This window comes from Cherax quadricarinatus, chromosome 1, assembly GCF_038502225.1.
Source record: "Cherax quadricarinatus isolate ZL_2023a chromosome 1, ASM3850222v1, whole genome shotgun sequence".
Taxonomy (NCBI): domain Eukaryota; kingdom Metazoa; phylum Arthropoda; class Malacostraca; order Decapoda; family Parastacidae; genus Cherax; species Cherax quadricarinatus.
This window is the reverse complement of record NC_091292.1, coordinates 48,294,639-48,322,401: the sequence shown is the minus strand read 5'-3', so window position 1 is coordinate 48,322,401 and position 27,763 is coordinate 48,294,639. Positions and strand designations below refer to the sequence as shown.

General features: G+C 38.9%; 1 protein-coding gene across 1 annotated transcript in view; it reads right to left on the bottom strand.

Moving 5' to 3' along the window:
* Positions 1-27,763, bottom strand: part of LOC128687922 (pregnancy zone protein) — a 245,182-nt gene that overhangs the window by 93,785 nt on the left and 123,634 nt on the right. The window contains exon 9 of the mRNA XM_070085814.1: positions 11,860-11,921. Within this exon, the coding sequence (XP_069941915.1) occupies positions 11,860-11,921 (62 nt within the window). The remainder of the gene's footprint in view (positions 1-11,859; positions 11,922-27,763) is intronic.

Below are 27,763 nucleotides of genomic sequence, written 5' to 3'. Positions count from 1 at the left end.
GTCGTTCAAAGGTCTTACCCAAAATTTCAAGGAGGCTAATAGGTCTATAGTTCTTGGGGTCAGTCAAGTCTTTTCCAGGTTTTGGTATGAGGCATGCAGTAGCGGATTTAAAGAATGGAGGGAAATAGCCAGATGCAAGGGAAGCATTAAAGAGGTCAGTGATAGCGGAAGCAACAGAAAGTGAAAGGTAACGAAGGACTGAATGTGATAGACCTGAAGCACCTGGAGCTTTTTTTGGAAAGTGTGCTAGTAAAGAGTGAACATCATCTACAGTAAAAGGAGAGTTTAAAGGATGCATGGAAGATAGGGTGTTTAGGCTTATGATTGGATCAGGATTGGTTAAGTCTTCATGATTGAATAACCATCTCTCTATGTCTAATGTATGTGCTATGACAGCTTGGTCTGGTGGATGTGGGTGGAAGATGTTTTCCCGTATGTCTTTGAAAATATGTACAGCTTCAACAGGGTCAGAGATCTGTCTGTTGTTGTGATTTATGTGTCTAAAACTTGTGGATCGAGGGGTGCCTGTAAGTCTCCGAATGAATGATCAGAATGCTTTGGGATCTCTTGTACGCTGGACATCTGTTGTGTTTATAACTGATTGCCAATGTCGGGCATGGTCATCATCTAGGCTATGGATGATATGTGTACGTAAAATAGTGAGGTCCCATCGGATGATATTTAGTCTGTTTTGGTTTGCTAGGAAACGATGTCTGTAACATGTGAGCAGTCTTTTTGTTCTTTCTGATGGGCGGAAAGAGTAACGTACTTTGTGGTGTGTCATGGGAACAACCTCCGTAGCGGCTTAGGGAATTGATTGTTGAATGCGTTGAATTTGTGTGTCTATGTCTGATACTGGCCTATTGTCATAGTTGTGTGTGAGATCAAGAATGTTTAGGCGTTGTTTGAACAGACCCCAATCTGCCTGAGAGTAAGCTGGAGAGGGGCGAACTGGAATGAGTATGGGATTTGAGGAAATATGGAAAATGATAGGAATGTGGTCAGATCCAGAGAGCGGTCCTGGTGTTGTGTAGTGATGTAAGCGATTACTAGCTCTGTTTGTAAAAATTTTATCAGGGGTGCCTTGGCCATTGTATGTAAAGACTGTTGGGAAGTAAGGTCCAAGGTGTATGAGATGTTTCTGTGTTACAAGTGTATGAAGTTGCTTACCATGCAAATTTGTGGAGTTGTCATGGAAGTCAGTGTGTTTGGCACTGAGGTCAGCAAGTAGGTATACAGGGAGATGTGTGTGATTAAAAAGAATGGTTAAATCATGAATGTTAATGTTTTGGTTGGGTCTGGTACATGTCGTGTAGAGGATGATGGGTCCGTGTATCGTGTAACTTTTTACAGCCATGCTGTGAGAATATGTAAATGGAAGGGATAAGAACTCATGTTTAATTGTACCTTTAACAAGAATAGCTACGCCATTCCAGTTTTCAGCAGGGGATTGACTGGCTGTATATCCTAAGTGTCTGACACGTTGATCATCACGCACACACGTGCTGTTTAATAACAACACGTCTGGTTGTTCAGATTCAACGAGGTCAGCAAGAATGTGTTTGCTTGCGTTATAAGCTCGTATGTTAAACTGAATAACCTTAAGGGCCATGGTTGGGGTTACTTGATGGTGGGAAATGTAAGTCTTTCTTATGGTTATCTTGATAACCCATCATGTGTGTACCATCACCTGATCTATATTTGATCGGTTGTGTTTTACGGTTTCTGGATTCAGGACAGGGAGGGGAAGATGAGAGGGGGCGGGAGGAGGAGGTGGGACGAGATGTAGAGGTAGGACGAGAGGATGAGTTGGGGCGAGAGGGAGAGGACGAGGGTTGATTTATTAAGTACTGAACTGTATCCAAACAATCGTTGAATTTGGGAGAGTCAGTATAATTTTGTTTCATAGTAGGAGATCGAGATTTGTGAGTAGGAGAACGAGAAGGACGAGTAGAGGTAGAACGAGATTGAGATCTTTTTGTGCTGGAGCCAGAGCTGGTGGAAGGATTAGAAGGAAAGGATTTTGGCATATTGGAGGGAAGAGAAGGGTCTTCCTGAGTAGAAGCATGAAGAGGAGTTTCTGGAGTGAAGAGAGAGGTGTTGGGAAAAAGCTCATCCTTGGGAAGAAAGAAATCAGGAGGGAAAATGATGGGGTCAAAATTGTTGGCTTTTAAAAGATCATTCAGCATGTTTTGTGACAGTAGACAGCAGTGAGCACAATGGTCTCAAGGATATTAGATTGTTTTGAGGAAGAAGCCGAGGGAAGGTTTGTTTGTGCAGCAGCAGCATAGGAAGGATGATGCCAACTACACACCGGTCCCACCAACACCCTATATGTCGTCGGGTGGAGTAGGCCTCACAGTTTGCAGATAGCATGAGGTAAAATAACTAGGTGATAGTTAATAGCCAGCTATAAGCCTCTAACTGCTGGGAACAAGTCATGTGATATAAGAAGTTGCATTACAATAGTGGATCATTTACATACAGAATGCATTTAATGTGAACCTTCTAATTAATGAATTAGAAGGAATAAATCCCTCATATTGTCAACCGATGTCACAGAACGTTCTAGAAGATTCAGAAAATTCTCTCAGTGTTAGTTAATATGTCTGTGTGAATTCTCCTATTTAGGCTTTTCTTTCTTAAAATAACTAGGCAATTCGTATTTTTTTTCGTATTTTTTAACACTATTACTATCATTATTATCCATTATCATCTTCTACTATCATTATTACATCATCATTGTAATATTACTAACATCCTAATTCAGTAAACCACTAAACTAGTTGCAATCATCATGTTGCAAAAGAAAGGTAGAATGACCTAATGAGGTACTAACACGTCTCGGTACAGTGGTACAAGATACACATAGTTGATTGCAACATGGTGATTGCAACTAGTTTACTGGTTTACTGAATTATTTTTTTATCCCACCAAGGCAGGGTGGACCGAAGAAGAGAAACTTCCATCGTTCACTCCATCACTGTCTTGCCAGAGGCGCACTTACAGTATAGTTATAAAACTGCAACATTTCACTCCTTCAGAGTGATGGAACTGTACTTCCCATTTCCAGGACTCGAGTCTGGCCTGCCGGTTTCCCTGAATCCCATCATAAATGTTACCTTGCTTACACTCCAACAACACGTAAGTCCTAAAAACCATATTTCTCCATTTGCTCCTATCTAATGCGCTCACGCATGCTTGCTGGAAGTCCAAGCCCCTTCCTAAGCTATGCGTGTAGGAGAGAACTAAATGCCGGGAGCAATGAAAACTAATATATATATATATATATGTATATATATATGTATATATATATGTATATATATATATATATATATATATATATATATATATATATATATATGTGTGTATATATATATGTGTATATATATATGTGTGTATATATATATGTATATATATATATATATGTATATATATATATATATATGTGTATATATGTATATATGTATATATATATGTATATATATATATGTATATATATATACACACACACATATATATGTGTGAAGGCTTACTCAGCCCTGTAACAACTTCAGTAAGTATTACTAAGGCTGGCTCCTCCTCAGGAAAATTAATGAATAGAAAAAGAAATAATAACAGACAAACATAAACACTTTATTATATAGAAATTTAAAATATAAAACACTTAAATATGAAATATTAATCCTACATTAAAGAAAATGAAAAATGAAAAATATAAATAACTGAATTCAACGCTAATATATATAGGGGTGTCTGGTGTTGGTGACACTGTTGTTGAAATCGTAGCAGTTGCTGATGATGGGGGAGGGGTCGCAGGTGTTGGTTACGACCCACTGGCTAGTTCTTCACAGTATAGCCGTGAGTATTATATCCCGATGACAGGAAAGCAGGTTCTTTACTACTGCAATGATGTGGGGTTACGTCCTGCAATTTCATATAGGTGCACAGGTAATTAGATCCAAAATGGGGAAGTCTCTGGACGTTAGTCCTTCTCCATCTGTTCTACTCGTTGATTGACAGATGACCCTCACTGTCATCCAAGCTGAAAAGATAGACAGGTTACCCACTGCTTAAATAATCACTCTCCATGGCAAGTACAATACTCAAAAGACGTGGTGATTATTACAACAGTCAACCTAGAGCAAGACTGAAAGGACTAAGTTTATTATTGGTCAAAAGTGAAGCTTTTAACCAATAAATCCACTAGAATACAAGGCAGGCATGTACTTACAGTAGTGTTGGGAGCTGTGAGTCGAGTGATTTACTGTTTGACCAGAGCCCCACACGTCACCTTTCGGGGGGGGGAAAGAAGGAGGGGAAGGGATAGCGGGAGCTAGACTGACCATACCTTAAAAAGCAGCCAGCAATCAAACTATCACTTTAGGGGTGGGGGAGAAAAGGCACGAATAGAGGGAGCTGGACTAACCCTACCTTAACAAGTAGCCGGCAAGCAAACTATCACTTTCGGGGAGGGGGAAAAAAAAGGCGGGAATAGCGGGAGCTTGACTTACCCTACCTTAACAAGTAGCCGGCAATGAAACTATTGTTACTATATATTTCCTCGCTACTCCTATCTATTGAACTTTTCCCTCACACTCTCCCATACCAAGACTTATAGTCAAGGAGTATAAGAAGAATAGGCGAGGAAAAAGTTCTAACATGTGGAAGTCGCGTAAGGCAAGAAATCTTCTACTGACTGTCACGACTTAACCAGTCAGAGAAATAATTGGATGAACCATTGATATACACAATATGGAACTTAAAAGCCTGGAGTGCCAATGTCCACCTCAAGAGGCGACTGTTGGTTCCCTTAAAAGTTTCTAGGTATATCAAAGGTTTGTGGTCCGTTTCTAAAATGAATTCTTTTCCCAGCAAATAAAATTTAAGTTTGGAGATACCCCACACAAGGGCTAAACATTCCTTTTCTATGGTGGAGTATCTCGTTTCTGCGGGAAGGAGTTTCCGGCTTAGGAAGCATACAGGGAAGGGAGTACCATCATGGTATTGTAGTAACACCGCACATAAGCCAGTATTGGAGGCATCAGTTCTCAAACAAAATGTTTTATTAATATCTGGAATCTTAAGTATAGGGTCTTTCGAAAAGATGCTTTTAATCTCATTAAACTTTTCCCGAGCGACGTCGGAAAGTTCAAGAGGTTCCTTCACAGACTTTTTAAGGAAGTTGGATAAGATGCCTGTAAGATCAGTAAGGTTCAGGATAAACCGTGCTTAAAAATTTACAGAACCAAGAAAGCTATGCATGAGCTTCTTGGTTTTGGGGAATTTAAATTCTAATAAAGCTTTGATCTTTCTGGGGAGAGGCTGCAGAGAGTTATTAGAAAGTATCAGTCCAAGATATCTAATCTTGTTATACCCAAGGAAGCATTTCTTCGGCTTGGCAGTGAGGCCATGTGAGCGTAACCTACGCAAAACTGATGTTAATGTTTGGATATGTTCGCCCCACGTAGATGTCATTACGTAAATGTTATCAAAATAAACTGAAACATTTGTTATATTACCCAAGACCTTTCTCATCAGTCTCACGTAGGTAGCACAGGCAGTTACCAAACCGAAGGGCATAGTTCTATATTGCATCAGTCCTTGGTGTGTAGGAAAAGCGGTGTACTGCTTAGAAGAAGGATCTAACATTACTTGATGATATTCCTGCGCAATATCAATCTCTGAAAAGAAGGAAGCGTCATAAAATTTGTGTAGATCGCTATCTATTAAGGGCATAGGCTCAGCATCCCACCGAGTTATAGCATTAAGGCCTCTGAAGTCAATAGCAAGTCTATGTGAATTATCCTCCTTCTTAACCATGACTACTGGTGAACAATATGAAGATACTGAAGGTTCAATAATCTTTAGTTTTAATAATTTGTCTACCTCTCGGTCAAATGCATCCCTAAGGTGAACTGGAACTGGGTATAATTTTCGTTTGATAGGATTGTCCGTCACTAAGTCAATCTTATGGACTACCGTGGAGGTAACACCTGGAATATCAGTAAAGACGTCTGAAAAGTTACTCACACATTGAAGTAGTTCATGTCTCTTATGGTCATCCAAAGATTCATTAATATTAATGTTGGTTGCGCCCGAGTGGTCAAGAGTCACCAAGTCATGTAGTTCTTCATCATAGTCTAAGTGAGAGGTGTCAATTACGCACACTTTACATTCTTCAGTTGTTTTATCATGTTCGTATGGAAAAACTAAGTCAAAGTTATTAAGGCAGTTAACCGAATTTCTTCGGTAATATTTCTTAAGGATGTTGATATGATAAAGCTTAGGTGTCCTCTTGACTTCTATGAGGTAGTCAACTTTCCCACAAATTTTTAATACTTATATGGACCTTTCCATGCTACTAATAATTTATTTGACTTGATAGGCAAAAGTACAAGAACTTCATATCCTACTATGAAACTTCTCCTCTGACTTTTGGAATCAAAATAGGTTTTGTACTGGTCCATTGACAAGCTTAGGTTTTTTGAAACTATGTCAGAGGTCTCCTCAAGTTTGGATCTAAGGTCAAAGAGAAACTGGTAAGAAGACTGAACCTCAGCATTTACCTCCTCATTAGTCCATAAGTCATGAAGGATGGACAGTGGACCTCTGGCCTGTCTACCATAGAGAAGTTCAAAAGGTGAAAACCCCAAAGAGTCACTGGGAACTTCCCTCATGGCAAACAAAGCACAGGGTAGGTAACGATGCCACTCCTTAGGTTTAAGGGAGCAAAGTTTCCTTAAAATGGACTTGAGAAATGAATGCTGGGGCTCAATCCTCCCATTACAGCTGGGATGATAGGGTGTGGTGAAGAGAGGCTTCACTCCCAGAAGTTGGTAGAGATGTTGCATTAAGTCAGATGTGAATTGTGTCCCCCGGTCAGACAAAATTTCTCTAGGGATGCCCACTCTGGAGAAGATGGACAAAAGGGCTTCAGCCACCTCTGTAGTAGTTATGGTCTTTAAGGGAACGGCTTCAGGGAAACTCAAAGCATAATCAACTAATGTTAATATATATCTATGTCCCCCAGATGAAAGTGGAGATAAAGGACGAACGATGTCAATAGCTACTCTTTCAAATGGTACCGTAAAGATAGGCATTTTGACCATAGGTACTCGCCTGGTACCTCGGGAGGATGACAGTTGGCAAACTTTACACGATCTACAATAGTTAGTGACATCTGAGGACATTTTAGGCCAAAAATAGATTTCCCTAATTTTATTTAAAGTTTTACGATGCGAGAAATGTACGACCACTGGCAGGTCATGAGCCATTTTAAGAACAGTTTCTCTGCAATGACTTGGAACAACTAAGATGGAATAGTCGTCTCATCTGAATTTAATTTGAATACTGACTTGTGCAAGATACCTTTTATATATTCAAATTTATACGAAAAGTTTTTCCTTTGGATAACTTGATTTTGTTTAGCGGCATTATGGCAATTCTGAAGAGAAGGGCAATTACGTTGCAAATTGACAAAGGAGTCCTTCGATATGTCTAAAGGCTTAAAGTCAGGGAAAATCAAAGGATGGACAGTAGGAGAAGCCTGGGCTTTGGTCTGAGCCCTAGTCAAGACATTTATGGTATCGGAGGTGATATCTTCACTTTCATCTAACAAGTGAACCGGTGATCCTACTACCTCGCTTTCGAGAGTAGCATCACTGGTTTTTAATCCCACATGAATCTCACGAGACCTTGTCTCATCTGAACTTTCGAGGGGCTTCTCCGACTCTACAGGAAGAGGATCTGAAACACCTATGTCCATCTTTGGTGATGAAAGGTCAACCTCAGAAGGAAGAATGGCATCTTTTACATTACCTATTAGTATGGAGCAAGAAGTGATGGGAGCTAGTACGGCTTCAGACCAACCTGTGAACCATTTAGACCTAATGTAACAACAGATGGTAGGAAAAGTGTCTGTACGGCCCAAGTAGTCTGAAAGTATAGCAGAGGAATGAGTTTCTTTAAGATTAGGGAACAGCTTATCAGAAATTACTATACATGTGCATCCAGTATCTTGTAAAATGGTAGATACATTAAGTCCATCAACTGTTCATGAACAGAAAGGTGCTTGGTCATTACAGTCTTTAAAACATCTTCCAACTTTTTGGACCTTCTTAGGACAATCTGGACGTTTATGTCCCTTAACACCACACAAATGACAAACAGGAATAAAAGAAGTCATTTTACTTTCCACTAGAGGCTTCGATTTCTTCAGGTCTGATGAACCCTTGCCCTTAGGGTTCGATCCCTTTAGGTCTTTATAGGAATTGTGAGCCTCGGCATACAGGTCAGCAGCCTCAGCAACTTCCTCAGCCTTAATCAGGTTACGTTCTCTGATGAATGTTCGTATCTGGTGGGGAAGAGCTGTCAGGAACTGGTCAGCAACCATGAAGTCTCTAAGAGATTCATAACTGTGATCAATTCCTGAACTCTCTATCCAAAAGTCGAACAAACGAAAGAGTGTTACCTGTAACTGTTGAAAGTTCAGGCCAGGCTGTAAGGTGGCATACCTGAAATCTTTCCTGTAAGAATTTGTGGTTTTTTGATATGCTTTAAGGATCGCCTTCTTCAGTAGGTTATAATTACATATGATATCCTGCGACAAAGTTGCATAGATATTTAAGGCTGTACCAGAAAATAACATTCCTAACCTGGTAGTCCAGGTGTCAGCAGGCCATTCACAGAGGGTAGCGGTATTTTCAAACCTGATAATGTAAGAAGTTATGTCTTCCCCCTCTGTGAAGGGAGGTAAATTAGGTGTTGGAATATGTGCACTAGCTGCACGTTGTTCCATTACTCCTTCATCTAATTGCTGTTGTGAGAAAGTTAACTTCTTATTCTCTAATTCAAGGCGAGTTTGTTCGAGCTCGCGATCCTTTTCTCTCTCCCTTAACTCATATTCTCTGTCCTTTGCTCTTTCCTCAAGTTCCCTTAATTTAACCTGTTCCTCACGTATCTTAGCTTGTTCCTCACGTACTCTTGCTCTCTCCTCACGATCAAGTCTATCACGCTCTTTTTTGTCTTCTCTCTCTCTTTCTAACTGACTTTCTTGGATTTCTCTCTCAATTCTCTCTCTCTCCTTTTTCTCTTCTCTTTCGATTCTCTCTCTCTCCTTTTCTTCTTCTCTTTCCCTTTCTAACTGTCTTTCTTCTCTCTCAATTCTCTCTCTTTCAAGTCTTTCCTAGATCTTAGCACTAATGAAAGATTCTAAATTTTTCCCTGTTATTCCTAACTTACTTCCAGCGTTCATCCAAAACTGGTATTCATCCATACTTGCAAGAATAACTTAAATTATCAGGGGAAATGAAACGGGTATTAAAGAAAATCGAGGGTTCAATTCCTGCTCCGCTCAAACTGTAAATAAACCAGAGGGCTCGATCCCTGCTTCAATTAAACAATATGTATTAATGAAAACGAAGGGTTCTATGCCGGCTCCGAGCAAACAGTAAGTAGAATGGGGTCACTTGACCATCCAATCTTCTCACCAACAAATCAAGAGTGCCCTATGACAGTTCCCTTGATATAATAAAGAGCTCAATGAAACATATTGTCACTGGAAAATCTCGGGTCCCTAGAGTCTAATCCTCCAAAGTGTTTCAAGCTCACAAGAAAGGTGGCAGAATTTACTATTATATCCTGCCTGACTTGACTTACAATAAATTGAGACTATAACAATCACCAAATCTTTTAAATACCTGTACTGTAGTCCTACCATAGAGAATGATTACTCATGGCTGGTGGTAACCGTCTGTGGTATGCGGCGTTGAAGTTCCAATGGTAGGTTCGAGATGGAGTTGAATCTTGATTCAGTAGAGTTGATCCTGGCAAGGTCGCCACTTGTGAAGGCTTGCTCAGCCCTGTAACAACTTCAGTAAGTATTACTAAGGCTGGCTCCTCCTCAGGAAAATTAATGAATAGAAAAAGAAATAATAACAAACATAAACACTTTATTATATAGAAAGTTAAAATATAAAACACTTAAATATGAAATATTAATCCTACATTAAAGAAAATGAAAAATGAAAAATATAAATAACTGAATTCAACGCTAATATATATATAGGGGTGTCTGGTGTTGGTGACACTGTTGTTGAAATCGTAGCCGTTGCTGATGATGGTGGGGGGTCGCAGGTGTTGGTTACGACCCACTGGCTAGTTCTTCATAATATAGCCGTGAGTATTATATCCCGATGACAGGAAAGCAGGTTCTTTACCACTGCAATGATGTGGGGTTATGTCCTGCAATTTCATACAGGTGCACAGGTAATTAGATCCAAAATGGGGAAGTTTCTGGACGTTAGTCCTTCTCCATCTGTTCTACTCGTTGATTGACAGGTGACACTCACTGTCATCCAAGCTGAGAAGATAGACAGGTTACCCACTGCTTAAATAATCACTCTCCATGGCAAGTACAATACTCAAAAGACGTGGTGATTATTACAACAGTCAACCTAGAGCAAGACTGAAAGAACTAAGTTTATTATTGGTCAAAAGTGAAGCTTTTAACCAATAAATCCACTAGAATACAAGGCAGGCATGTACTTACAGTAGTGTTGGGAGCTGTGAGTCGAGTGATTTACTGTTTGCCCAGAGCCCCACACGTCACCTTTCGGGGGGGTGGGAAGAAGGAGGGGAAGGGATAGCGGGAGCTAGACTGACCATACCTTAAAAAGCAGCCAGCAATCAAACTATCACTTTAGGGGTGGGGGAGAAAAGGCACGAATAGAGGGAGCTGGACTAACCCTACCTTAACAAGTAGCCGGCAAGCAAACTATCACTTTCGGGGAGGGGGAAAAAAAAAGGCGGGAATAGCGGGAGCTTGACTTACCCTACCTTAACAAGTAGCCGGCAATGAAACTATTGTTACTATATATTCCCTCGCTACTCCTATCTATTGAACTTTTCCCTCATATATATATATATATATATATATATATATATATATATATATATATATATATATATATATATATATATATATCTGTGTGTGTGTGTGTGTGTATGTGTGTGTGTATGTGTGTGTGTGTGTGTGTGTGTGTGTGTGTGTGAGTGTGTGTGTGTGTGTGTGTGTGTGTGTGTGTGTGTGTGTGTGTGTGTGTGTGTGTCTGTTTCTGTTAGGAATTCACAAGAGCGAAATATTCTCAAACACTGATCTCTGGCCGAAGGAGACTCGAACCTACGAACCTTGGAACAAGGTACACAGTGCTTTACCGTCTGCACTTGTTAAATTCTCTAGTTGGTCGATGCATGCAGAGGATGAGATGAAAAGCTGTAAGCCTCCTGCCTGAAAGCTGGCTGTCTTTGATCAAAACGTCTAGCGTGAGCTGGGCGCCAAGGTATTGAACAGTGTGGTGAGAATGGTAAAGCACTGTTTACCTTGTTCCAAGGTTCGTGTCTCCTTCGGCCAGAGATCAGCGTTTGTTACATATATATATATACATACATATATATATATATATATATATATATATATATATATATATATATATATATATATATATATATATATATATATATATATATATATATATATATATATATATATATATATATATTTATATATATATATATATATATATATATATATATATATATATATATATATATATATATATATATATATATATATATATAAACACATATTACACCACGAAACAAGTTTTATTGAAACATTTACCAAACTGCGACCAGCCGAGATTATATCCTGCGACACATTCTCTCGCCTCAAGAGACAGAACAACGTTCACATTTCTTTATCCACATAACCGCTGGGTGCTTGATCTTCGAATGATCGCTGGTTAAGTGGATAAGGAAATGTGAACATTGTTCTGTCAATTTCCGTAAAATACTTACATGAAACATCTGCAGAGCATCAACGTAGTCGGAGTAGAAAGAATATCTTCGTATGATGTTACCTGTAAAGAGAAGTACATTATAAATACACATTAAGCAGAATATTGTGTAGAAGTCGTATTGGCACTTGGACTGTGCAGTCTTTGTATGATAAGAGTCACTTGATTCCTTTATCTAAACTTGTTAGTGTATATGTATGTTCATCGTCTTTTTTAACAGGAAGGGTTTGAGTTATGAGGTATAAGATGTATTTTGAGCATTAGAGGTTACACATCCAACAGTTTTGCCTGAGAGCATTAGAACAGAGTGGAGAGACGTGATTTCTTATGACATAATGTGCTGATGGAGCGTGGGCAAGGTAAAATGTATGAAAGGATTTAGGGAAACCAGTTAGCAGGTGTTGGAAAATACAGTGCTACAGTGTATGAAGTTGAAGGGTTGGGTTAAGATATTGTCATTCTGTGTAACATTTTAACTATGAAAATAAGCACACTTCTGACAAGAAAGTAATTGTATGAATAATGGCTAAAATATTTCCTTTTATTTTGGGTCACCCAACATGGTAGGGGACAGTCCCCTTCTCACTGTAACATTCATAACTTATGCTTCACACTGATGATGTTGACCTACTATGTCTTATATACCAGCCTTTCGTTTTGGAATAATTTAGACATGTAACCGTATTGGTCAGCTTGTACATCACAGTAAATACATGTATATTTCGTGTGAAGTGGCGCTGTCACTGAGATACTGGAGTGTATATAACTTGCCTTGCTTGCTACTGTACAAGCACCTAAGAAACCTTATGGATATTAGTGAAGTATTATCCTTTCATTTGCCTTTATTCATAAATGCCATCACTCTCTCCCGCTCTCTTTGTCTCTCTCAAAAAAAAAAAACGCTAATAAAACTTTGCTCTCATATAATGAATTTGCCTGTAAAACATGGAATATCTCGACAGTAAGTTATTTTGCTGTTTACTGCCCCCTGCTGTCACTGATAAATTAATCGAAACGATTTTAACAGTAAAAATTGATCCATGAATGTTTTACAAACTGACAGATATTTTCGAAGGTCATCAATTTTTTTTATGGGGGGTTAAGGGCAGCTGATGTAGCAACATTTTCACAATTCCTCTATTTTATTTTTTTCTGGAGTGAAAAAGCTTCACTGGCGGGTTATTCGTCAGAAAACATTTGGTTTGTTTGGTGATAAATCTTTCTTAACTCCACTGCACCCATCAGCCATGATGCTGCAAATACACACACGATCCCTAAACTTCAACATCAAATCACAAACCGTAACTATCAAACTGTGTAGCAGAACTACGGCAACTATTTACATCCACTTCAAGAAATTAAACATCACCAGCCAGACTTGAAAGTAACAAACACAGATCAGAATTAATATAACCATTTCATAGTTACCTGTCTGAACATCATTAGAGTTTAGATTTCACAGAGTATCTTTATCGACAATATTAGATAAGTAAAATTTTTTTTTTTTTCAAAGAATTATGTATTATATTAAAACGTTTTGTGTGTTGTTTGGAGTCCAGGGGAATGCATCCCATTTTCCCACGTTTTTCGCTTCATTTGTCACGGAAATCATTATTAGCACAGTTTTCAGTGCTCTGGTAACGTTCTTGGGTTGTGAAACAGTGATAAAATAAGACATTTATTTGGAAAATTAATGGTTATTTGAAAAATACATGGTAATGATATAATAGATAAATGATTTAATAGGGGGCATGGCTACCCTTTGCTTTTAAAAGATTGCTACACACCTTGGTAGAAAATCGACCAATGTTGAACACATTTTGGAACTGACAGCACTCTATATAGGTACAAAATTAGCTGTCTATCTCAACAAAGTACTTGATCATCTCACTGTTGAAAAATCCGTGATCTGGAGTGATAATGAAGCAGTTCTCCAGTGGTTAAGAATTAACAAGAGTAAGTTGGTCTGTGTACAAAATAGAGCAGCAGAAATAAGAGAGATGCAGAGAGACTATCATTTTCTCCACGTCTCTACCCATGAGAATCCAGCTGGCATGTTATCACGTGGTGTCTCACTCAAGAAATTTGTGGATAATAAATTATGGCACTGTAATGAAAATAAGTGGCCACAGCAAAAAGAGCACATTATACCAGAAGAACCAGTCTGCTTGAACTCCGCAGAAATAATCTGTTTGCATACAGCAGACACACCAGAAATAGTCATTGATGGATCTAAATACTCATCTTTGAGTAAACTCTTAAGAGTTACAGCTCTTGTCTTCATATTCATTGAAGGGACAAAGCCTAATTATGAATTTCCTGAACCCATCAAATACTGGGTAAAACAAATATAGAAAGATGTCTTTTCTACAGAGTGCAAATTTCTGGAAACACAGGGTAAATCCTCAAAAAAACTGATATGATTATTTCTTAAGGACTTTATCTTGACTCAAAAAAGATTATATGATGTCGAGGAAGAATTCATAATTCTTCACTACCTAAAAAAATAATATATCCAATATTGATCCCAAAAATCATTGGCTAACGAAACTGATTGTGCAAAACGCCCACAGTAACGTGTTACATGGTGGGGTAGCTGACACACTTTGTCATATACGACAATCCTACTGGATACCTGAAGGTCGACAAAGTGTGAAAAAACAAATAAGGGACTGTATTACTTGTCGTCATTACGATATGCGACTATGTCAGTATACCGGTCCACCAACATATCCCGCTGAGCGAGTATGTCATGTCTCTCCATTTGAGGTGACAGTTGTATATTACACTGAACCAATAATTTTAACTAAAACAGTTTATAAAGTTCCATCAAGATGTACATCCGTTTGTTCTCCTGTGTTTCGACTAGAGAAGTACACCTAGAAGTAGCCACTGACATGTCTGCTGAATCCTTTATTAAGCTATTCAGAAGGTTTGCAGCCAGAAGAACATGTCCCAGACTGATGATCTCAGACAATGCAACGAACTTTGTTGCTGGAACTGCTTATATAAACAATATCTATGATCAACCAGAGGTACATCAGATGCTGGATGAACGCAGTTGTCGTTAGAGACACATTCTTCCTCAGGTTCCATGACAATGTGGATATTATGAAAGAATGATAGGCACCGTAAAACGTTGTTTAAGGAAAACTCTTCATCGTCAGCGAATCTACTTAGAAGAATTTCGAAAAGTTGTAACTGAAGTATAAAACAGACTCAACAATAGACCTGTAACTTATGTTACCGATGATCTGGACAATTTGGAAGTGTTAAGTCCATCTCATTTACGCCATGGCAGAAGGCGCGAACCTGTTCCTCCCATGAATGATAAAAAAATCATGGAGGACCATACTTAACTCGAACCTGAGCAACTCAGACATAAATTCAAACATTGAACGCTGGGAGAAAATTTCGTGAGAAGACTATCTCACCTCACTGAGAGAACATTTCTATGGAACTGGAGTTCCTGAAAATCATACGTCCGTAAGCCCTGGTGACAGTGATTATTGACAAGATGGTCTAAGGTCTCAATAACCTCTTTGAAAATAGTGACCATACATCCTGATGCAAATGGAACCATCAGGACAGTTGAAGTTTTGAGCAAAGGTGTTGTGAATAAGCGGACAATAGATAAACTAGAATAGAATTACAGTGTTGAAAACAAACTTAGCAATTCTCCGGAAACACCACAGACTAAAGTTGTTGAGAAAAAATAATCAGCAGTGATTGCGAGTGAGAAAATCAAAATTGTGGAGAAATTTTCTCCTGGAGGGGGGTATCAGCCCCCTTCAGCCCCTTCAGCCCCTTTCAGCCCTGAGGGGCCCAGCCCTCTCAGAAGGGGCAAGCGAATGTTTACTGCTACAGTGAGTAATTGATCACAGATGCCGTACGAGTATGCGACGTGGTCAAGCGACCGTTGCTCCTTGCAGTCCAGTGTTGCAAGGTGTAGTTTAATAAGAGACAGTACATCTCTTACCTTAGCAGGACAATTAAGGAAAATCCTGCTCCCACTTTATTACCATGGTAGAGATAGTGTATATTGTTGTCTATGCTTAAGACAGCAAGAATCAAACATTCTGCTTTGCTTCATCGAGGAAGTGGCAAGGAAGCAAAAGTACGAGGTCAGCTTTTTTTTGTGCTAGGGGAGTGACGGCATGGGGCGCTGTGGCGTCTTCAGATTACTTTTGACTCTACTGAGAGTGACACTGACGCCAGGATAACCAACAAAGAACACTGATCTGTGCGTTAGTGTGAACAAAGTGTCTCATAAAACACAATAAACACTTAAGAGAAGTGTGATCAGCTTCTTTAGTGATAAGATTGTGAACAATAAAGACAAATCTTGTGGAACACAGTGTACCAGTGTGCGTATTTCTAGACTATGGAAGACGTGGACATCCAAGGACACTTCAGCTTCTATCAAGTCACTGATATCTGTCGAAGGTGTGAAGAACACCATAGCTCACGCTACAAGAGCAAGGTAGGTTACGAATTTCTTGTAGTACAAGGGACTGCACAGTTCTTGAGTCGCAAGGAGTTTGTAATCATCCTATAGTCGGCAGTGAGGTGCGGACTTTTGAGTCCAAACAAGTACGTAATTTATAAGCAATCAGTGAATGAAATATGCTGACATAACATCCCCTAAGGGTAATTTATAATCTTACAAATTATAAATCTTTACAGCCCGTTGAGAGATGACTACGACAGCTTCTCAAGACCTCGTCTGCAGGGGCGGCAATGCAGGCGATGAGTTGTCTTTCTAAGTTAAGTACAAACTCTTTAAACTTAACTGGTAATGCCATTTCTCAACATATTGGTCGTGCTCGAACCGGATAAAGGCCACACTGTGGTCCAGGTTGTACTACAGTGTACAAATAACCTACGAGCCAAGGTCCTTCGAAAAAAGCTGTAAAGCTAGTGTTTTACAATTTAAATCAGTATAAATGAGTCCCTCCAGACTCAATCACAGAGAATGGGCAGCCAAAAGAAAACGGGCGCTCACCCAGCGTTCACCCAAAGAAAACGGGAGCTGGGCGACTCACCCAACAAGAAAACGGGGGATGGCACCCGGCATCCACTGCTCCAAACTCGAAGAAGTGCTGATTAAGACAACAACCCAAGTGATGTTCGGTTTGTCTGAGTGTATATACACATAGTGTTTATAATGTTTATAGACAGAAATTAAGAGACAAGATTGTGTTAAAGTTTGTTTCTTATAGATATACCTGTTATATTAAAGGAACTTATATATAAAGTGTAAGCTTTCAAATATATATTAACAGTGACATTTATATATGTGTAAGTAATATTCACATGTGATTTACAGTTATACAGTGACATTTATAGTGTATAGTGAATGAAGTGTATAACATCGTTATTTACGATTAACCATCGTGGTCAGGCTGACACAGCAAACTCAAGCCATAAACACGAGCCATATGTACTGTGTACCTTTCATGGTCATTGACCCTGAGGTTAAGCTTAGTAGGTCAGTAGTGTCTGACTGATTATTGCTGACTTAAGCATAACAAAAACTCAGCTGTTTATAGCAGTACAGTGTTTTTTAAACACTCTAAGTGTGGTGCTAGAATTTTCAATATACCATTAAAATGGCTTGTTTGAAAACTCAGTTTCAGTCTTTACAGACTAAGATTACACAATTAGAAAATCTAATTTCAGTCTGTATAGGATTAACTCAAGATACAAACATAGATTTTGATGATCTTGAGGTCAAATTTAAATTACTTCCACGACGTCTGGAAATAATTAATTCAGACTATACACATTATGAAAATAAATTTCTTGAATCAGACCCATCTGAGGATGAAATTAAAAATGTTTTGGATACTTTTAGTAATCAACAATTAAGGTGGACAGGAGTACAGGCTATCTGCCACAAAACTCTGTCACAGAGACCTACTGTAACTAGTGGTCAAACACCTGTTACACCTGTAACAACAACAAGTGTCCCATTACCAAGCTTACCTACATTGTCATTACCTATTTTCCAAGGTCATAATTATGAAGAATTCATTAGTGGTTTTCAATCCATAGTAAATTCACGAACTGACATAGATGAGATTGCTAAATTCAATTATCTTAAATGTCTTGTGAAGGGAGAACCCTATGAACTGATTAAGTAATTTCCGGTGGTTAAAGGCAATTATCAAATAGCCTAACGTGTCTTAGCAGACGCTGGCAAGGCCAGAGTTAGACATGCAGTCTTAATATCAAGCTTGAAGCCACCCAAACATTGTTTTTCAGACTTACAGGCATTTAGAATCACATTAGACAATAGTCTCAGATCTCTAGGTGCTAAATATGACCTAAGACAATGTGATTGGTTTATCAGTGGTATTGTACAAGATAAGTTGTCACCACAAACTATTGAACGATTAAATATTATGTTCAATAAACGCTATTTCACTTGTGAGGAAATTAGCAATGGTTTACAAACAATAGTTTCATGCATGCAAGCAATGAGACAAGATGAAGAATCCAGAAATCCAGTGGATAACAAATCTTCAGCTCAGTATAAAAAGAGTATACCTACTCCCACTAAACCACAGAATGGGAAATTCCATATAGGCATTTATCAAGCTGTGAATACAACAGACAGTAAACAAACTGTCGCATATAAACGTACTCCAAAATGTGTACTTTGTGATGGAACACATTGGGCACAGTATTGTATTCAATACACATCAGTGGAGGCACGTAAACAACGTGTTCATCAGCTGAAAAGGTGCATCACGTGTTTAGGTGAACACAAGGGAGGTAAATGCTCACTGAAGAAGTGTTTTAAATGCAAGGGAATGCATCATACAACATTATGTGCTGAACAGCAGCAGACTTCCACAGAATCAGGAAGTCAACAAGCAACAGCATTAAATGTGAGAGATAAGTTTAAAGCAACTGCTCTCCCGATAGCTCGAGTTGAGTTATCTAATAAATTACACAAAACCAATGTGCAAACACTATTTGATCAAGGCTCACAAAGGTCCTTCATAAGAAGAACAGTGCTGCAGAAACTGAATAAATAACCCTATGCCAAAATACAGTTAGATATAGCTGTTTTTTTCCACAATTCTGGTAAACAGACATATGACCTAGCCATAATCACTGTTGGTCTAGGAAACAGGAAAAAGACAGTAGAAATTGTGGTAGTAGATGATTTGCCTAAGTCTGTGCAGATCCAGGGATTAAAAGAAACAGTTGCAGCACTGAAAGCAGCTAAGGTCAAGTTAGCCTGTCCTGACATACAGACGGACACTATTAGTCCAATTGATTTATTCATTGGAAGTGATTATTATCATTGTTTTGTGCAAAATATAGTAAGTAAACATGATGTTCACTTGCTGAAAACAACAGGAGGCCACATGATATGTGGTCCCATTCCCTCTCAAAGTGGGAAAGAAGCTGATATTGATTCAGTGGAAAATGTACTAGTTACGAGAATAACCACTGATCATGTACCACAGGAAAAATTATCATTACTAGAAGAAATGAATGAACCAGTTGATAAGTTGTGGGATTTAGATGCGATAGGTATTGATGTAAATAAACCAAGCCCACAAGAGTCTCAGACTTATAACCAATATTTGGACACTGTCAAATATAAAGATGGACAGTATTGGGTTAGGTTACCATGGAAATTAAATCCACCACATCTACCTAGCAATTATCGCATGGCTTTCGGACAGATGAAAGCACAAATACATGAGCTCAGGAAGAATCCAGAGTTTCTGACTGTCTATGATAATATCATAGAAGAACAGTTAGACAATAAATTCATTGAGGAAATAGTCGAAGATAAGTTGAAGACAGAAGCTCATTATCTCCCGCACCATGGAGTCAGAAAAGATTCTGAAACCACTCCACTACGTGTTGTATATAATTGTAGCGCACGTGCAAATAAAGATGTAGCAAGTCTTAATGGCTGGCTGATGACCGGACCCTCACTAACTGAGAAGCTTGGAGACGTGCTTATGAAATTTCGCACAAACCCATATGCCTACACGGCTGATATTTCCAAAGCTTTCTTAAGAGTAGGACTACAAGAAATAGATAGAGATTATACTCGATTCTTGTGGCCTGAAAATCCACATGATCCTCAAAGTCCTGTGAAAACTTATCGTTTCAAATCAGTATTATTTGGTGCAACATCCTCTCCATTCTTACTAGAAGCTACTCTAAATACACATTTGAAGAAATCAGAAAGTCCCTTCAAAGAAATCTTAAAGAAAAGTTTCTATGTGGACAATCTTCAAGGTACTGTGAATAAAGAGGAGGATTTGAAATCCTTATACAGAGAAGCTAACAAGGAGATGAAAGAAGCAAATATGCCTCTAAGGATGTGGAATACAAATTCAAAGCAATTAAGGGAACTTATCAAAGAAGATTTCGCTGAAAATGAAATTCCTGATTGCAACAATATGCTGGGACGTAATTGGAACACACAGGGAGATACTTTGAGTCTCAAAAGGATAAACAATAAATCATGCAGTACATTCACTAAACGTAGTTTACTGTCAGAGGTATCACAATGTTTTGATCCTCTAGGTCTCGTCTCACCAATTACCATAAAAGGTAAAATGCTTATGCAAGATGCATGGAAGCTCAAAATTGGATGGGATGAGAACTTGCCTCTAGAAATGAGTCAAGCATGGGATGAAATATCCAGGGAGTTTAAGCAACTTCATCAAATTAAATTTCCCAGACAAATAGGTCAAGAGGGAAACAAGTACACATTACATGTGTTCTGTGATGCGTCAACTAGAGGTTATGGCGCTGTAGCTTACATGAGTAATGCTGAAGGAAGTACACTAATTACTTCAAAGGCCAGGGTAGCACCCTTGAAGGTCAGAACAGTACCACAATTGGAACTGACAGCACTCTATGTAGGTACAAAATTAGCTGTCTATCTCAACAAAGTACTTGATCATCTCACTATTGAAAAAACCGTGATCTGGAGTGATAATGAAGCAGTTCTCCAGTGGTTAAGAAATAATAAGAGTAAGTTGGTCTATGTACGGAACAGAGTAGCAGAAATAAAAGAGATGCAGAGAGATTATCACTTTCTTCACGTCTCTACCCAAGAGAATCCAGCTGACATGATGTCACGTAGTGTCCCACTTAAGAAATTTGTGGATAATAAATTATGGCTCCACGGACCGAACTGGCCTTCTAATGAAAATAACTGGCCTCAGCAAAAAGCTCACATTGTGCCAGAAGAAACAGTCTGCTTGAACACAGCAGAAATAAGTTGTGAATCCCTGTGGTTAAGAAATAATAAGAGTAAGTTGGTCTATGTACGGAACAGAGTAGCAGAAATAAAAGAGATGCAGAGAGATTATCACTTTCTTCACGTCTCTACCCAAGAGAATCCAGCTGACATGATGTCACGTGGTGTCCCACTTAAGAAATTTGTGGATAATAAATTATGGCTCCACGGACCGAACTGGCTCTCTAATGAAAATAACTGGCCTCAGCAAAAAGCTCACATTGTGCCAGAAGAAACAGTCTGCTTGAACACAGCAGAAATAAGTTGTGTAAATACTGCAGACACAACATAAATAGTCATTGATGGATCTAAATACTCATCTTTGGGTAAACTCTTAAGAGTTACAGCTCTTGTCCATAAATTCATTAAAGGAATAAAACCTGATTATGAATATCTTGAACCCATTAAATACTGGGTGAAACTAATACAGAAAGATGTTTTATCTGCAGAATATAAATTTCTGGAAACACAAGATAAATCCCCAAAGAAACCTGTTATGATTAATTCTTTAGGACTTTATCTCGATTCAGAAAAGATTGTAAGATGTCGAGGAAGAATCCATAATTCTTCACTACCTAAAGAAGCCATACATCCAATATTGATCCCCAAGAATCATTGGCTAACAAAACTGATTGTGCAAAACGCCCACAGTAACGTGTTACATGGTGGGGTAGCTGACACACTTTGTCATATACGACAATCCTACTGGATACCTCAAGGTCGACAAAGTGCGAAAAAACAAATAAAGGACTGTATTACTTGTCGTCACTACAATATGCGAGTATGTCAGTATCCAGGTGCACCTCCATCCCTCTGAAAGAGTTTGTCATATCACTCCATTTGAGGTGACAGGTGTAGATTACACTGGACCAATAATTTTAACCAAAACAGTTGACAAAGTTCCCATCAAGGTGTACATCTGTTTGTTCACTTGTGCTTCAACTAGAGCAGTACATCTAGAAGTAGCCACTGACATGTCTGCTGAAACCTTTATCAAATTATTCAGAAGGTTTGCAGCCAGAAGGGCATGTCCCAGACTGATGATTTCAGATAATGCAACGAACTTTATTGCTGGTGCTGCTTATACAAGAAAGATCTTTGATCAACCAGAAGTACAACAGATGCTGAATCAACGCAGTTGTCGTTGGAGATACATTCCTCCTAAATCTCCATGGCACGGTGGATTTTATGAAAGAATGATCGGCATTGTAAAACGTTGTTTAAGGAAGACTCTTCATCGTCAAAGAATCGACTTAGAAGAATTCCGTACAGTTGTGACTAAAATAGAAAATAGAGTCAACAACAGACCTCTAACTTATGTTACCGATGATCTGGACAATTTAGAAGTGTTAAGTCCATCTCATTTACTCCATGGCAGAAGGCTCGAACCTGTTCCTTCCATGAATGATAAAGAAATCATAGAGGATCGTACTTATTTCGAACCCGAGCAACTCAGACGTAAATTCAAACACCTGAATGAAGTGATTGAATGTTGGGAGAAAATTTTGCGAGAAGACTATCTCACCTCATTGAGAGAACACTTCTATGGAGCTGGTGTTCCTGAAAATCATAAGTCCTTAAGACCTGGTGACATAGTGATTATTGACAATGATGGTCCGAGGTCCCAATGGCCACTTGGAAAAATTGTGACAATATATCCTGATGCAAATGGAATCATCAGGACAGTTGATGTTTTAAGCAAAGGTGTAGTGAATAAGCGGACAATAAATAAACTAGTGCCGTTAGAATTACACAGTGTTGAAAACAAAATTAGTGATTCTCCAGAAACCACACAGACTAAAACTGTTCAGAAAAGACAAGCAGCAGTGGTGGCGAGGGAGAAAATTAAATTAATGTTAAGTGATGAATAGTTCACTTGCAGCGAACCTCCGCCGCCCCCCAGTGTGGAGAAATTTTCTCCAGGAGGGGGGTATCAGCCCCCTTCAGCCCCTTCAGCCCCTTTCAGCCCTGAGGGGCCCAGCCCTCTCAGAAGGGGCAAGCGTCTTGTTTACTGCTACAGTGAGTAATTGATCACAGATGCCGTACGAGTATGCGACGTGGTCAAGCGACCATTGCTCCTTGCAGTCCAGTGTTGCAAAGTGTAGTTTAATAAGAGACATTACATCTCTTACTTTAGCAGGACAATTAAGGAAAATCCTGCTCCCACTTTACTACCATGGTAGAGATAGTGTATATTGTTGTCTATGCTTAAGACAGCAAGAATCAAACATTCTGCTTTGCTTCATCGAGGAAGTGGCAAGGAAGCAAAAGTACTAGGTCAGCTTTTTTTTGTGCTAGGGGAGTGATGGCATGGGGCACTGTGGCGTCTTCAGATTACTTTTGACTCTACTGAGAGTGACACTGATTCCAGGATAACCAACAGAGAACACTGATCTGTGCGTTAGTGTGAACAAAGTGTCTCATAAAACACAATAAACACTTAAGAGAAGTGTGATCAGCTTCTTTAGTGATAAGATTGTGAACAATAAAGACAAATCTTGTGGAACACAGTGTACCAGTGTGCGTATTTCTAGACTATGGAAGACGTGGACATCCAAGGACACTTCAGCTTCTATCAAGTCACCGATATCTGTTGGTGTGAAGAACACCAGCTCACGCTACAAGAGCAAGGTAGGTTACGAATTTCTTGTAGTACGGGGGACTGCGCAGTTCTTGAGTCGCAATGAGTTTGTAATCAACCTATAGTCGGCAGTGAGGTGCAGACTTTTGAGTCCAAACAAGTACGTAATTTATCAGCAAGCAGTGAATGAAACATTCTGACATAACACCCCTTAGGGGTAATTTATAATATTACAAATTATAAATCTTTACAGCCCATTGAGAGATGACTTCGACAGCTTCTCAAGACCTAGTCTGCAGGGGCGGCTGTGCAGGCGATGAGTTGTCTTTCTAAGTTAAGTACAAACTCTTTAAACTTAACTGGTAATGCCATTTCTCAACAAAAATAATATTAAGTAATGAATAGTTTACCTGTGGTGAATTTTTACATCCCCCCCCCCAGTGTGGAGAAAGGTCTCCAGAAGGGGGTATCTTCTCAGCCCTCTCAGCTCCCCTTCAGCCCCCTGAGGGACATAAGGGACTTAGCCCTCCAGGAAGAGGGCGTAATGGACACTCTTACTTCCTGATAAACAGTTTAATTTGAATCACATGTTGATACCAGGGTCATAATCACGCCACCTTCTCATTGCTAGAGATCAGTGTTCATTACAACTACACTGTGGGATAAACGAGAGTAAATACTATCTTCCCCTTAGCAGGAAAATTAAGGAAAACTCAGAACCTATTTTATTTACAATTTGAGACTATCATGAATGGTCGTCTTTTATGAGATAATAAATCTACCATTTGTATTGAATACTGTGACGATGTTTGGCAAGGAAAGGACAGCTCAGAGTGGTTTCAAGGAATGAAGGAGAAACGTGCTTCATGCGGGCATCTTCCCTTACCGAAAGGGACAAAGGGACAGTAGTGACTAGTGTGTTCTTGACTCTTGTTCACTTTGACAATCTCAGAAATTCCCGATAGAACTAATTATGCAGTGAAGTGTAATCGGTCTTTCTGTTGTGTAAAATACCACGAAACAAATGATGGAACTGAATTGTGACTTGTAGCAGTGAATGACGACGATTAACATAACTGCTGGAGTGATGAACGAGACACTCAAGACTTCAGGCCATTCAAGACACCTGTACCGGGGTCATATTTTCCCTACTACAAACTAGGAAAATTTGGGTCAGCTGCAAATATCCAGGTAAGTCTAGCCAGACCCACTAATAGTTAGGTTGGCTGAAGCCGATAGAGAGTGGTGAGCTTTGTCTAGATTTACCAATCGATCCTGTGATAGGTGGGCTATTGAGCTCAAACAAGTTAGTACATCTCTACTAAGCATTTTGTTTCAAGTGTGAAATGCTAAATTATACACTCCTCTGGGGCAACTATATACTTAATACTTAATATACTATATACTATATACTTAAGTATATTTCATGTCTTTATATAGACTTAGCTGGTAAAAATTCCTCATACGAGCTTTGGGTCATATATTTGTTTACGTGCGGCCAGCAGTAGCAGCCTGGTTGATCAGACCCTGATCTACCACGAGGCCTGGTCTCAAACCAGGCTGTGGGGACGTTGACCCCCGAAACCCTTTTCTGGTATACTCCAGGTGTACTCCAGGTAAGGCATTTTGTTCTCTTGTTGATGTCATTGAACATAATTTAAAAGTTAAAAAATACTTATAAAAAAGGTATGAACAAACAGGTTGCATCAAAAGGTGGCCAGATATATGTATTATTTCTCGGTAAAAGTGATTTTTTTTGTCAATAAATCTGCCACTCTCCCTTCAACTAGTTTCCTGTGCTTGCATTTTGACCACAAGTTTAATTATAGGAATCACATTGATATCCTTGTCACACTCTGTGATTAGCGTCTGAACATCATGTTTCCTTACCATCATTGTCTTGGAAGACGCTTGCTGTTACTACATTTTAAAAACTGCAGTATATCTCCACCCCTCCTTCAGAATGCAGGCATTGTACTTCCTACTTCCAAGACTCAAGTCTGGCTAACAAGTTTCCGTGAATCCCTTCATAAGTATTACCTTATTCACACTCCAACAGCACATCAAGTCATAAAAACCATTTATCACCACTCACTATTATCTCTCATGCTCATCCACACTTGATAAGTCTCTCACACACTAAACATTCTTTACACCCTCCCTCCAACCTTTCCTAGGATGATCCCTACCCTGTCTTCCTTCCACTTCATATTTATACACCATTCAAGTCTTTCTATTTTGCTCCACCGTCTCTAAATGTTCCATCCACATCAAAAACCTCTATTCAGCTCTCTGTAAAATACTTTTACTAACCCCCACACCTCTTTCATATTTCCAAGTTATGGATTCTCTGCATAATATTCACACTGCATATTGCCCTCAGCAACGACGTCTCCACTGCCTCCAGCCTTCTCATTGTTGCAACATTCACCTCTCATGCATCACATCTATATCATTATAATATTAACACCAACCTCATTTATTAAACCACTAAAATATTTGCAATCACCAGTTGCAACCACTTATGTGTCCCTTATACCACTGTACCTACATCAGACCTAACATATTAAATATCGACGTTTGCGACAAGGTACGTATTCTGTTTTTGATAATGGTTTAGATTGTTTAATGTGGTTTGATTCCTCTCTACTGCACGAGAATCATTAAGGTTGCAATGTAAGATTTTCACCATTAGAAAAGAAAACTTCAAGCCCGGAAATATGAACTAAGAGCTCTCTCTCTCTCTCTCTCTCTCTCTCTCTCTCTCTCTCTCTCTCTCTTTAAAGCAAACCCTCAGGTTACACTGAGAGAAATACATTCTTCATGGTGTATATCATGTGTTTCATGTTGAAAAATAAATAAATTAAATTACTTAGTTTATATGTAACTAACATACATAAAGATATTAATTAATTTTAAATAACTAAAATGTTTGTCTAGTGTTTTCTCAAATTTGGGAAAATATTCCTACTCATTTTTTAAGCCAAACACTTGACTATTTTAATATTTTAGAGAAATATTTCTTGTATTTAGCAACGTTACCAGAATCTCTCTATTTTTTATGTGACAAAATCTTGAGTGACTTTTGTTACAGGAATTTTCTAGAACTTTCTTGATAGCTAAAATAAAATATCCCAAAATACAGTTTTCTTCATTAAATGCTTTTGAAACACAATGAGACTATTTGGGACGTTAAATCTTATTTCTTTATTGCAGTTAATTTACATACTTCCTATTTTTCAACTTTCATATTTACCGTTTTTTATCAATCAATAAGCCAAAAATATTTCAGGATACACGATTTGCACTAAAATCAATATGCATAAAATTTATGAAGCTAGGTCTATAATAGAAATTTCATTCCCAAGGAAGGAACTAACAAGCTTAAAGAACCCAGCATGAAAAGTGATCCTAGGAAGGAACTAACAAGCTTGAAGGACCCAGCATGAAAAGTGATCCTAGGAAGGACCTAACAAGCTTGAAGGACCCAGCATGAAAAGTGATCCAAGGAAGGACCTAACAAGCTTGAAGGAACCAGCAGGAAAAGTGACCCAAGAAAGGACCTAACAAGCTTGAAGGACCCAGCATGAAAAGTGATCCAAGGAAGGACCTAACAAGCTTGAAGGACCCAGCATGAAAAGCGATCCAAGGAAGGACCTAACAAGCTTGAAGGACCCAGCATGAAAAGTGATCCAAGGAAGGACCTAACAAGCTTGAAGGACCCAGCATGAAAAGTGACCCAAGAAAGGACCTAACAAGCTTGAAGGACTCAGCATGAAAACTGATCCAAGGAAGGACCTAACAAGCTTGAAGGACCCAGCATGAAAAGTGATCCATGGAAGGACCTAACAAGCTTGAAAGACCCAGCGTGAAAAGTGATCCAAGAAAGAACCTAACAAGCTTTAAGGACCCAGCATGAAAAGTGATCCAAAGAAAGACATAACAAGCTTGAAGGAACCAGCATGAAAAGTGATCCAAGGAAGAATCTAACAAGCTGGAAGGACCCAGCATGAAAAGTGATCCAAGGAAGGACCTAAC